The sequence below is a fragment of the Thalassophryne amazonica genome, chromosome 6 (genome assembly GCF_902500255.1).
Source record: "Thalassophryne amazonica chromosome 6, fThaAma1.1, whole genome shotgun sequence".
Taxonomy (NCBI): Eukaryota; Metazoa; Chordata; class Actinopteri; order Batrachoidiformes; family Batrachoididae; genus Thalassophryne; species Thalassophryne amazonica.
This window is the reverse complement of record NC_047108.1, coordinates 123,500,108-123,514,445: the sequence shown is the minus strand read 5'-3', so window position 1 is coordinate 123,514,445 and position 14,338 is coordinate 123,500,108. Positions and strand designations below refer to the sequence as shown.

The window sequence follows — 14,338 nt, the reverse complement described above, 5'->3', positions numbered from 1 at the left end:
AAAACAGGATTCACGACCACGAATTTGCTTTACACTTTAAATGGACTGCATTTATATAGCACTTTTCCATTTGCAGACACTCAAAGTGCTTTACACACTAATGCCTCACGTTCACCCTGATGTCAGGGTGCTGCCATACAAGGTACTCACTACACACCAGGAGCAACTAGGGGATTAAGGACCTTGCTCAAGGGCCCTTAGTGATTTTAACAGAGGATCCTCTGGTCCTAAGACCAAAGCTTAACCACTAGACCATCACCTCCCCTCAAAATGAGAAACGCACCATTTTAAACTGCCTTGTCATCTTTAAAAAAAAAAAAAGAAAAAAAAAGAGGTGGACACTTCCTAACAGGGGCGGCACGGTGGATAGTGGTTAGCACTGTTGCCTCACAGTGAGAAGGTCGTGGGTTCAATTCCCGTGGCCTTTCTGTATGGAATTTGCATGTTCTCGCAGTGTTTGCGTGGGTTTCTTCCCACATCCAAAGACATGCGGGTTAGGTGGATTGGAATTTTTAAATTGTCCGTAGGTGTGCGTGTTTGTGGCCCTGCGACAGACTGGCGTCCTGTACTGGGTGTACCCCACCTCACGCCCTATGACTGATAGGATAGGCTCCAGCCCCCCTGCGACCCTTAATTGGACTGAGCGGTGGAAGATGAATGAACGAACTTCCTAACAGGTCTTGATTATTGATTATTACTTTAGCACATGTTCAAAACAGAGCGTTGGTTAAATGAGCGATCGTGATGGCATTACTATTTTGAGCTTTCCTCATGTCGGGCTCCAGATAAAAACACATTCATTCTGTGTTCTGAAGAAATAGCTTAATCTGTTTTTGTTTTTTTTTTAACTGGAAGACCACATTTTGGACCCCCCCCCCCCTCCATTTGAAAGAAACCTTATTTGGTCTTATCTGAAAGTACAAGAAGAAGAAAATTAATAAGCTTATTTTATAAACAAACCAAGAAAGGAGTTTAAAATGACATTTACCTGTTCAGTGGCTTAAAGCAGCAGTATGCAGTTTTAACAAAAACAACTGGCTTTTATCTTCCAATGGCTAAAGCAGGGTTTCTGTTGTAAATATATAGAAAGCACTCGCATGGTCATCTGTTCAGTGTTTGGGGGGGGGGGGGGGGGGAAGCAGTTTACCCTCATTATGTGCTGCTACAGTGACAATTAGCTTGTTAGCTCTGCTGTTTAACAGCACGTGTGCCTTATAAATGAATAATACTAAAGGATTAGTAACTGAGCAAGCAAGGTCAATAATATATATATATATATAAAAACTTACTGTATCGCCCGAATATGAAAGCTGCTGACAGTTTTGGATTCGTAGTCAGACCAGTTTGCTTTCTTCACCTCCATGAAGAACTTGCTTGGTCAAGGTCGTTAGCTGGTAAGCTTTCATTTGTGTTTTCTTCCAATGCCGTTTAGATATTTATGAAGTATGTTCATATCCGACTTGGTTTATCTGTGTTTTTAGCTTTCTGGTTTGTAACGAAGTTTTCAATCTGTTTGGAACTGTATTTATCTTGTTGCATTTCATTTTGCACGTCCACTTCAAGCTCATTTGCTCTTAATTCCTCCATTTTCTTCGTTTGCTTTGTGTTTTGTTTTATTCTGTGACGTGAAAGTTATAAACAAAGTCAACAATCTCTGGACCGACAGCCATGGTAATAGTGATATGGGAAAATAGACAGAAAATCGGCCAATCAGAGCGCAGGTAGCGTCATAGCCATATAATAAAGGGATGTAATCCATTTTGCTTCTTCTTACATAAAGTGATAAATGTGACTCTTTCCTCTTATACCCTGGAAAATACAGTACCCACACACCAAAACCAGCAGCTGAAGATTATTTGATAAATAAATCCTGGCCCCAAAGCATGATGGGCAATGAAGGAAGGAATTAAGCTGACAGACAAGGACAGAACCAAATATGAAACGGTGTTCCTTAACTGGATGAATATAACCATGCAGCACAGTAAATGGATAGACGTGCAGGTCTGGCCCCACCTGGCCCGAGATGCGTTCCTCTGGCAGCACCTCTGGCTTTATCTTTAGCAGCTTCACTGCTATGGGCTTACCAGTGCGCCTGTCAGAGGACACCTCAAATTCAACATCATCTGTGAACAACAAAACACCACTTAACAAGGACAACTCAGGTTCACATAAGGAGATAAAGACCTGCAAATTATTATGCAGGCTAAAGCAGCAAACATGTAGTAATAGTTCACTCAACAACATGAATACTAAATGAATTATCAGTCATTTATTACTGAATGCATATAAAATAAATCCAAAATTCCAGACAGTCTGATTGCGACATACTTAATTATGACCTGAACTAGGAGGTTCATTATCCAGGGATGTGATTCCATAACAGAGAAATTAGAGGAAACAGTGGGAGCGTGGGGCATGCGTAAGTGAGATCAATTACACTGCAGAAATGTCACATCTGTTTAAGGGTTTTAATCTACTCAGAAAGGATATTGATATATCAGACAAGTGCATTTTACTTAAATACTGACTCTGAAATCCATTCAGTGGTTTGCATTTAAAAACTATTGAACTGTGGAAGATATCTGAAATACAGATCAAGAACTGAACAAAGTCAGTCTTAAGGTTCAAAAATAGAGCATCAAGAATTCTCACTCTAATGAGTAAATGTTCATAAGCTACAGGTTTTCACTCAGCCTGTCAATGGCGGCTTCGGAGAGCGGCGCGCCCCATAGCCGCTGGGGGCCGTCCTTAAAGCGACAGTAACACTCCTTATTCTCTACCAAGCCCGTAACATTTTCACCGAAAGCCAGATAAATTTTTCTAATGGTTTCCAGCTGCCAGTCTAACAGTTTCTGAAAAAATTCTGATGAAAAAAAAGCCCAAATCATTCAGCCATTTCCTGACAATGAAAATCCGCCGAGGGGGCTGGACCACTCCTCACTCAAAGCCTGCTCACAGGCGAATGACGCAACCGACAGGCGTGGTTTTTGAAAAAAAAAAATAATAATAATAATAATGTCGGATACTTTTCTAATAGACCTCGTATACACACGAATATATATATATATATATATATATATATATATATATATATATATATATATATATATAATATATATATATATATATATATATATATATATATATATATATATATATATATATATATATATATATATATATATATATATATATAAAAATAACACGGTAAATGTTGGAAGATTTAGAGGGGTTCTTACATGATGAACTACTGAATTACATTAAGCACATGATATCAGACCAACAACTCAATTACTGAAAACTATTTCCATCATCTTGCCAGAATTGACGGACTTGAGTCTGGTTGACAAGCAGTCGTCTTACCTCCTATTTTAAGCTCTTGCAGGTTGCCATTGTACTGGGAGCAATGGAAGAAGAGACGCGCTTGACGCTCAGAACATTGGATGAACCCATAAGAAGTCAACAGCTTCTCCACCACACCAGTCTCTCTAATGCCAGGGCCGGTGCCATTGGCATAGGCACTGTGTCCGTTGTTATGGAGCATCCCTGGATCAAAACTCATCTGGGGGGGGGGGGGGGGGGGGGGAGGAGAAGGACAATTCATTTAAAAAGGTAGCTAATGGATAATGCCATGAAGAATGTCAGATGCCAAGCCTTTATAATTTATATATTTAAAATAGAAATTATACTACTACAACATTAAAAAAAAGCACAAACAAAAACAACAAACATACTTCAGATGAATTAGGGTGGAAGGAATAAATGCGCACACAGACACATACTATGTTAGAACATTCTTGGGGCTGTTTGGTCATCAAAGCAAAGCACAATGGCTGCGCAAATGGACGTTCTGGGTAATTCAGTGTAAATACTGCAAACGTCTGTCTCATGCACCAAGATCTAAACAGTCCAAGTGGTTTTTAGTTCATCAAATCAAATTCCCCCCCACACACCATGCAATTCTGGATTACAAATAAGACATCTCATTATTTTAATGTCAGTAAAACCAAAACAGTTTAAGTGTACAATAAAACCACATGACCTCTATTAAAAGTTCACACAACTACAAATCATGCCATTAGCATAAGGCACAGGGCTGTTAAGTCAGTGTCCATATCACTGAACATGCCCTCTTACTGATCTCTGATATAATGGAGTCCGCTTGTGTTTACTTCCTGGGTGAGGGTGGCAAGACATGGATGATGAACGGGGGATAGCCATGGGGCCAGTAGACGCAGATGAGGCAGAGCCAGTGTTGCGAGCCACTGGAGGCTCAGAGGAACCCCTTTCCATTTTTGACATTGGGACTATGACTTGGATATACTGTTGAAAGGAGGCAATAGCTTTGAGAAAACAGCCCAGTGGTAAAGAATTTCTTTCTTCATGTCAGTTATGATCAAAAAACCACCTGCTGTCCCTTACACATCTGAGATATGAAAAACCACCATAATTATGCTTCTCAGAAGTCTTAAAAAAAAGCACCCAATTTGCTTATTCTTATAGCATTCAAGGTTCTACATGCAAATACACAGGTTTGTGTAACTGATGACATCAAATTAAAAAAAAAAAAAAAAGATTACCTGCAACAGGTAAATAAAAACAGCACAAGACCTTATCTGCTGAGTTTTATACTTCTGAAGGAGCTGATAATATTTATAATATGAAGCAGCAGGGCCTAAGCTTTAAGTGATATGTAACCTCAACCACAGCTGATCCAATTCATATTTTAGTAATGCAGGTGATAAGATTATTCCCTGCAACACAACCAGACATGTCAGATGGCAGACAGGTATATTATCAGCAAAACAAAGTTGCTTGTTGGCTTGATTTAGTACATCAAAATTTACCTAGCTTAACATCATTCGTTTTTATGTTAAACGGGAAAAGATTGACTCATTTGGCCTTTCCGAAACCTATAGATAAAATGAAATCCTAACTTAAAAAAAAAAAAAAAAGTATCACTGTTTTTTGGAAGTGAACATGCCATTTTACAAAACCCTGGGAACACCTTTTAGAATCCATGCCCCTCAGTGGGCAGGTCTTACTGAAAAAAAACAAACAACAAAAAAAAAAAACATAAAAATGGTACATTTTGCTGCAACAGTAAGCATTTAAGCTGAGGGAGCTGAACATTTTCCTTTTAAAGATGGGCAGATTGTTACATCTGACCAGCCATTTATCTGGGAAACTGCAGAGCTACAGCTTAGCAGCCCGCTAAGCTAACCTCCAAACAAAGTTCACACAACCAACACTACTCACTGTTTCCACAAGCATGATGTGTGCAATCGAGACCAAGTCAATCCATCACACCCCCAATATCTTACAAGGTAAATGTAGAAGGGGGATTACGGGGGAGGACTAGTGGTTAAGTGTTGGGCTTGAGACCAGAGGATCCTCAGTTCAAACCCATGCATGAAAAGTTACTAAGGGTTCTTGGCCAAGGTTCTTAATCCCCCAGTTGCTCCTGGTGTTTTGTTGAGTGCCTGCATAGAAGCATCCTGGCAACCTTGTGTGTATGATTGAGATTGAAAAGCACTATATAAATGCAGTCCATTACCCTCATACTCAGTACCTTACAAATGAACATCCAGGCAAACATTCAAATAGAAGTCACACTACAGTAGAAACTGTACAATTCAGCTGATTTGCAGATGTCAAAGAGAAATGGTGCGAATACAAGGCTGCCATTCAAGGTCAAACAATCCAAGAACTAAAAGGTGAAGAGAAAGAAATGCAAATGAAAAGATCAAATAGCTGTACAGTTGGTGATGGATTACGGGTTATGATGGGGACCCAGAGCAGCCTCTGTGTGGGTCTGCACAGATATATTTGGCTACACTTAGCACAAGTAAAAATATTTGTGGCATGTTTTCCACCCTTTAATATCCTCTAGCACAGGACAGGAACAGATCCACATTTCACAAGCAGATCGTTTTGTTTGACAAATCAGAAAATAAGATTCACAGGAATAATTGTAATTTTAAATATAGGCCACTGCACGTCAGACAGCCGGTCTATTGAAGACAAAATCGTTTAGTGTCGAAATCACGCAGTGCAATGGTCGTGTTTAATAATCAGCTGTACTGAAAGTGATTTTTCTCCACCTTCTAGGTCCATAAAGTTATTTACATGATTAAAAGGTAGCCCAATATCAGCTCATGCCAGATTATAGTGATGCCAAGAAGGAAGGACTTTAAAAAAGTCCCAAATTTCTTCAACCGAATCAGCTAAATGCCCCTCACTTTGCAACAATGTGTCCAGAAGAGGCTCAACTCGGGGGCCCGAAACAGATGGGGAAAGAAGAAAAATAAAATTAAGGCCATTCACAGCAGAGGGAGATGCAGGGGCAAGGTGTGTGGACGGGTAGTCAAATGGAGCAGGGAGATGGCATGTAGAAAAGAGGAACTTACGGATCGCCCGTAAGGCGAAAGGCTGAGTCCAACAGGGGAGGTGCTGTTCAGGTCAGCGCTAACAAATGCAGTGGGCGGCGACGCAGGCAAGGTAAACTCAACAAAGCCTTTCCAGGGGCTGCCCATATTTTCTCATTAATGTGGACAAAACTTGCTTGAGCACTTGTGGAAACTGATTAGAGGTTTGTTTGGGTTTTTTCTTTTTTTTGGAGGAGGTGGGCCTTAAGTAGTATATTTTTTTCCCCCTTAATGGAACCACTCAGTGATACACCACTGGATGTCTGCAAGGGTGAAGAAAAGGACAAACACAATGGGTGAGGCAGATAGGCCAGCCAGTGAGCCAAGTATCATAAAAAGGAGAACTGTGTGGGCTTTTCTCCACAAGGAGGGAAATGTGGGAGAACATGTCTTGAAACTATAAAAGAAGAAAGTGCAGGGTCTCTAGATAAGCAAAACAAGCTAGAATTAAATGAGTTTACTGTTCATAGATGGGACAGGTTCTATTCAAGCAAAGACCAACGTGGTATGGACTTTTCAGAAAACTGACAATCTGGACTACAACGATTAACTCGTTGAGTTGGAATAGAATGATACAAGAATGTCATAAGCTCCTGTACCTGGACATAGTCTCTTGTGTTTAAAGGTAAGCTTAACACCTAACAAGCTGGATTTTGTGGAAGTTTAATTCTCTTATCTGGAGATTTGAATCCTTTTCCTTTCATACATAAATGGAACTGTAGTAAATAAAAACATGCCGATTACACCAGGTGTGGCTTGATGACATCACATGTGCGCTGTGGTTTTGGTCAGTCATGCACACAGTTTCAAAACCCACTGACAAAGTGTCTGAAGCAGAGCATTAGTTTACTTGTCGATTTTGCCATTTTCATACTTCTATGGATTTATATTGTTTATATTTGTGTATGTTCTAACTTTTGTCATTTTTGACAACTGACTGGATCAACCATGTCATTCATGTGTTTACTTCCCATCTGCCCTGTGCATCTTGACGCTGCTCCTGTCAAAAATAGACTCAACATGCATTCTTCCCACAGAGGCACGCCGCTTCTGGGAGGTGCTTTAAAAAGGCACTGCAGCATTTCTGATGCAATCAAAAAGCATCTACAATGGGGTCATTCCACACCAAATCACCCAATGGAAGAGGGATCCTAAATCTCATTACCTCAGAATATGTTGGTTTTGACCACCAAACCTCAAAATTTCAAGTCAACCAGATAAAGGGTTTTCGAGATAGACGCGTTATGTAAAATTTGTAGAAAGTCGTGTGACCGCCAAATTTTAAAATGACCATAATTCCTGAACCAAATTCTCTCTACCGCATACCGCCACACCCGAGCCACCACAGAGGGTGCTTTATGAGTTACATAATTCTGAAGAGATTCACAGTCAGCCATTATTCCGGATGCATGCCAACTGGCATAGTCAGAGTTAAAAATACAACCCCTGGCAAAAATTATGGAATCACTGGCCTCGGAGGATGTTCATTCAGTTGTTTAATTTTGTAGAGAAAAAAGCAGATCACAGACATGACACAAAAAAGTCATTTCAAATGGCAACTTTCTGGCTTTAACACTATAAGAAATCAAGAAAAAAAAAAAGAAATTGTGGCAGTCCGTAACGGTTACTTTTTTAGACCAAGCAGAGTGAAAAAAAAAAAAAAGGAATCACTCAATTCTGAGGAATAAATTATGGAATCACCCTGTAAATTTTCATCCCCAAAACTAACACCTGCATCAAATCAGATCTGCTCGTTAGTCTGCATCTAAAAAGGAGTGATCACACCTTGGAGAGCTGTTGCAGCGAGTGGACTGACATGAATCATGGCTCCAACACCAGAGATGTCAATTGAAACAAAGGAGAGGATTATCAAACTCTTAAAAGAGGGTAAATCATCACGCAATGTTGCAAAAGATGATGGTTGTTCAGTCAGCTGTGTCTAAACTCTGGAGCAAATACAAACATGGGAAGGTTGTTAAAGGCAAACATACTGGTAGACCAAGGAAGACAAAGCGTCAAGACAGAAACCTTAAAGCAATATATCTCAAAAAATAAAAAATGCACAACAAAACAAATGAGGAACGAATGGGAGGAAACTGGAGTCAACGTCGGTGACCGAACTGTAAGAAACCGCCTAAAGAAAATGGGATTTACATACAGAAAAGCTAAACAAAAGCCATCATTAACACTTAAACAGAAAAAAAACAAGGTTACAATGGGCTAAGGAAAAGCAATCGTGGACTGTGGATGAAAGTCATATTCAGTGATGAATCTCAAATCTGCATTGGGCAAGGTGATGATACTGGAACTTTTGTTTGGTGCCGTTCCAATGAGATTTATAAAGATGACTGCCTGAAGAGAACATGTAAATTTCCACAGTCATTGATGATATGGGGCTGCATGTCAGGTAAAGGCACCGGGGAGATGGCTGTCATTACATCATCAATAAATGCACAAGTTTACATTGATATTTTGGACACTTTTCTTATCCCATCAATTGAAAGGATGTTTGGGGATGATAATGCATCTTGCCATAGAGCAAAAACATTCCTTGCAAAAAGACACAGAGTCAATGTCATGGCCTGCAAATAGTCCAGATCTTAATCCAATTGAAAATCTTTGGTGGAAGTTGAAGAAAATGGTCCATGACAAGGCTCCAACCTACAAAGCTGATCTGGCAACAGCAATCAGAGAAAGTTGGAGCCAGATTGATGAAGAGTACTGTTTGTCACTCATTAAGTCCATGCCTCAGAGACTGCAAGCTGTTATAAAAGCCAGAGGTGGTGCAACAAAATACTAGTGATGTGTTGGAGTGTTCTTTTGTTTTTCATGATTCCGTAATTTTTTTCCTCAGAATTGAGTGATTCCATATTTCTTCCCTCTGCTTGGTCTAAAAAAGTAACCGTTACTGACTGCCACAATTTTTTTTTCTTGATTTCTTAGTGTTTCTTAAAGCCAGAAAGTTGCCATTTAAAATGACTTTAGTTTTGTGTCATGTCTGTGATCTGCTTTTTTTTCTACAAAATTAAACAACTGAATGAACATCCTCCGAGGCCGGTGATTCCATAATTTTTGCCAGGGGTTGTATATCCAATAAGTGCAAACCAGACTGGACAAACCAAGCTTAAAAAACATCTTGTAACAACCACATCCCGCTGGGGATTTCACTTGTTAAGCAGCACATAGAGAATATTGTCCTGTAGTGCAAAGCTGCTTCTCGCTTTACAGAGCTTTGTAAGTTTCAATATTTCATACTTTCACACAACGGTTATTAAACAGCTGATTGCCAAACTTACCTTTGTGTCTTTTGAGTCTCTTGTCCAAAAACAGCAAATAAGCTGATAAGCAGACATAACAGCTATCAGTGCCAACCGTTTCAACATCCTGTGTCCATACCATAGCTGTCCTGTTGATCACTACGGCAACATCACTTCCTCTACAAGCTTTCACTGTCATACTCTTGCGAAAATCGAATAAGCTTTGTAAACAATGGGACCAGAAATTTGGCTGACTGAAAAATAAAACCGGATGTTGATGAACCAATGCACTCTGGTTCGGTATGCGGTAGGGAGAATTATCCAGTCTGGACAAACAATACATCTTTGGAAAGGGGAGAACACCAGGAATTCAAATCCGGCATTATTTCAAACATTTGGATCAATTTTGGAATGACAACCTTTGGTCTATATCTAGTGTACCCAACCAGTCAATCGCATGGGAGAAAAAAAACAAAAAAAAAAAAAAAAAAACACTAAGGATTTAGTGCTGCTTTAACGGACTGATGCAGAAGGTGGCAGCAAAGCACCAATAAGGATGCCAGCTGCCATTAAACGCCATAGAAGAAGACATAACAGCGGAAGCCATTTAAAAAAACAAACCTAAAACTTATTTTTCCATTTAGAGTGGGAAGAGGATTATTTTTTCGTTTATTCAAACAGAAAATCCATCTGTCTCATCTGCACTGCAAATGTAGCTTTACCAAAGAAAGGGAATTTGGAGCAGCATTTCAAAACAAGCCATAAAACCTATGATGCCAAAACTGTTCCAAATGTTTGCAAAATTTAAATTACTGGTGTCCTTTCCTTTCCAAAGAGTCTACACTGCACAACTGGTTTCCAAGTTATGACCATCCAAATTTTGGCAGAACAGTCATTTCACAAAATAAAATAGATACAAGGTTTGGGGTCAAAATAAACATATATCCTGAATTTCATGAAACTAAGGAGGTGAGCTTTAGCCCACTGACAAACACTGCACAACTGTGATGTAATACAGCCATGGCTAGTGGAGTTTAGGTATTATTGTTGCTTGTGCCATTTCTACTTATTTCTGGGAAAGAAATGTGTATGTGCTGATTGTTTTCATCGTGACACACTAAAGTATTCTCTTCTCCCGTGGATTTATTCATGTCATCAGTGGTTTGTCATTGGCTTTTAAAATATCTGATGTCACACAAATCCTACAGCACAATCTGAATACATGAGTTTACAACTTATACAAGTCCTATATAGCAAAAGTTATAACTACTGAGACCCACCTTAAAACGTAGTCTTTCTTGTGGTTTTTGGGATCTTGATGACGATGCAGATACTGCAGATTTCTTCACACACAGTTGTCCAAACACACCTGTTACAGGTTTCTGGCACAAATTGTAGATTGTTGCATAAAGCAAACCAAGGGAGAGACCTCTAGCTCAAAAAAAGGCAAACAGGTACAATAACACTGCAGAGAGAAGAGAATTTAAAAAAAAAAGAAAGAAATGAGCAGTCAAAGGAGAAGAGGAAGGGAAAGATGGGGAACTATGGGAAGGGAAGGGGGGAGAGAAGAAAAAAAAAAAAAAAACAGAAAGGAGCCCACTCCACAGCCTGGTGGAGAGTCGGTGGTGTGGTGAAGATGGGGGCTAGGGCTAGGAGCAGCGTTGGGACGTGTGCTTTGTCAAAGCTGTTGAGTAGGCACAAACTTCTGGCTTCAGATCAGTTTTATTGTCTTGTCAGAGATGCTCGTGTGGAGGTTTTCTTCTCTTCTGTGTACGTTTTAACTGGGGTGATGCGCTCGTCTTTGGTTGTTGCAGGATGTAGTTACTTCGTGTGTTTGAAGTGATCCTTTGACTCTGTGTCTTCGCTGTTTGAACCAGTTTCTTGTTTTGGGAAGTTTCTCTTCAGCCTTTTTTTGTTTTTGATCTGAACTTGAAGTAGTTGCGGATGGTACAAAAATTCAGTTCCGTTTCACTTCATACTGTTGGAGAAAAGAGTACATTTGTTTAATGCTTACATCAACACTTTAAAAGGTTGTAATTAGTATATTCATGTATGACATCATACCTAAATGGCAAACAGGTGGAACAGACAACATTTTAAGCACACTAAGTTAAGACCACCTTTTCAAAACTGTATTCTATTGTCTTGGAGTTATCCTGCTCACATTATAAGAGAAATCACTACATGACAATATGCAAATTTATGCACAGAACAAAGAAACTAGTGACTCAATTTACTATTCAGTAGGGCTGAAACGATTAGTCGAGCAACTCGAATAATTCGATAAAAAAAAAAATGTTCGAGGAAAATTGTGCCTCGAAGCTTCTTTAACGTTGTAGTACATATGCCAGGCCTGTGTGTTGTGCTGCAACGTCCCCAGAAAAAAAAAAAAAAAGAAGACGAGAGCATAACAGCTAATCAAATTAGCAATGATAGCTGCCACTTTCCAATGTCTCTCTCTCACACACACACACACACACACAAAAAAGAGAAAGAGGGTCCACGCTGATCATCTGAAATACTTACTGCGCATTTAAAGTGAAGCAGTGTGTTTGTCTATTTAAAAAAAAAAAAAAAAAAAAAAAAAAAAAAAAAAAAAAAAAAAAACACACGAGCCGCTCTACATGGGGAGTGACTATTGGCCTGGCGGCCGTCTCTCTACCCAGAATGAGGGGCTGTCAGACCGGGCGAGTCACAGCTCCATCCCCGGCTACATTGACAAACAGCAGAAGTCCACTCTTTCTTCTGTGTTTCCCCCAGACTCGCACTGAGTCTTCTTCCCTTTTTAATTTTCATTTTTTTGGGCAACACACAATGCTTCACAAACACGGTAGCTTAAATAAAATAGTGAAAGAAAAAAAAAAAAAAAACCTGACTGCAAGGCCTCCAGCTGAAATGCATCTGCTGAATTGCAGAGAAAGAGGGTTTAAAAAAAAATAAAATAATAATAATAATCATCATGCAGGGACCCAGTCCATCAACCTATATATAGGTGTGTGTATATATATATATATATATATATATATATATATATATAAAATGGTTACATTTTACAAGTTGGAGAAAAAACAAAAAGCCACATCCCATCGGCATTCCAGCAAAATGTCACTGTCGCAGCGACATTGTGTTGTTGCTTAGTAAGAGCCCTGGACTACTGATGTTTAAAAAAAAAAAAAAAAAAACCCGCAAAAGTACTTTTTATCCGATTACTCAATTAATCGCCAGAATAATTGATAGAATACTCAATTACTAAAATAATCAATAGCTGCAGCCCTACTATTCAGGGAATACCCACAATGCAAACATCAAATGTTTATCATGCAATGATACTGTGCGCACACAAAATCATCCAAAACACCCAGACACTCAAGTGTGATGACATTACATCCCACATACTATATCCATATTACAACATTAGGCTTTCCTGTCATGCCTCTGAAAACTGACCACAATGCCAGGCAGCTGAACTGACCAGACAACACACAAGCTGTGGATCAACAAGACCTTGTACATACTTTCAGTTCTGGTCATGATATTTCTTGATTGGGGATGTCAGTCTTGTTTACAAAACATTTGAGTTGAGTGACATCTTCAACGAGCAGGTTATGACCACCTATCAGCCATGATATATAAACTCAATTGTGCAGCAAAAAAGTGAAGTTTCTTTTACCAGCAAGTCAGACTTGCAGGGCGTCTCAAACAGATCCTGATGGACCAATTAAGCAACGTATTTTCCATCTCTCTCTGCCACAACCTGACTAAGCTCATTCAGGGGTACTGTTAGTATTTCATTGGTAGCACCTGCATATGCTAGTCAGGTGGATCCTTGAGGACCACTTTGAGACCCAGAGTGAGAGAATACTGTTGGCCTAAATACAGTTCTTTAAAAACAAACTGGGTGAGCAGACCACAGAAACAATAGCTTTTCTGCTCAAAAGAGAATACATTGAACTGGCCCATCCCATGCATCTCTGGGAGGATTCAAATACAATACTGTAACAATTCTCAAATTTACAAGCATCAGTTCATGCTACAAAATTAAGGGCCCCTTCACACATAGTACAAATAAGGGCAAATCACAGCGGAACAGCTCGTATGGGCGAACCACGAAAACACTGAGCCGACAGGCAGGCGTGCAAAATCCCGCTGCAACGGTATCATGCACACAACGGTGTCGTGCGAGCAGGAACACAGTGCGAGCAGCTGGGATGTGGTGCACCACATCTCGCCGCTGATGTGGAGAAAACTAAATTAAAAAACAGCTGTATAATCAGTTAATATAAATAATAATTAAAAAGGGGACAACACAGAACCCCGTGGTCAAATAAAATAAATGCTACTCACGGGATTCGAACCTGCAAGCGCCAATTACCAGATGGAATCTTTACCACTGCGGTCCAATCACTGTCTTATAAACAGGTCTGTGAAATGGCTAAAGTCAACAACCAGACAAATATATTTAAAAAGAGAGAAAAGCGCTGTCATAACTGATGAAACTGTTTGTTACAGCGTATTTCTGCTGATACATGACTGAAAGTGGCTTACTTGTCGCACTGTTGGCTTGTCATATAGTCCTGCGGCACGCCACTCACAGGACACACGTGTCCTGTCAGACAGACGTGACATTCAGATCACCTGCTGTGTGTCTACATG

General features: G+C 39.7%; 1 protein-coding gene across 10 annotated transcripts in view; it reads right to left on the bottom strand.

The window, feature by feature from the left end:
- The window catches only part of csde1 (cold shock domain containing E1, RNA-binding), a 62,142-nt gene that overhangs the window by 21,762 nt on the left and 26,042 nt on the right, over positions 1–14,338 (bottom strand). For 6 of the 10 annotated variants that reach the window (XM_034173330.1, XM_034173333.1, XM_034173332.1 and 3 more), the window contains exons 2-5: positions 10,966–11,663; positions 4,138–4,323; positions 3,364–3,562; positions 1,957–2,123 (exon numbers count right to left, since the gene is read on the bottom strand). In XM_034173330.1, coding sequence (XP_034029221.1) covers positions 1,957–2,123; positions 3,364–3,562; positions 4,138–4,302 — 531 coding nt within the window. In that variant the 5' untranslated portion in view covers positions 4,303–4,323; positions 10,966–11,663. Of the gene's footprint in view, positions 1–1,956; positions 2,124–3,363; positions 3,563–4,137; positions 4,324–6,410; positions 6,692–10,965; positions 11,664–14,338 lie in introns of all 10 variants that reach the window. The other 4 variants (XM_034173336.1, XM_034173337.1, XM_034173335.1 and 1 more) reach the window with 3 other exon arrangements.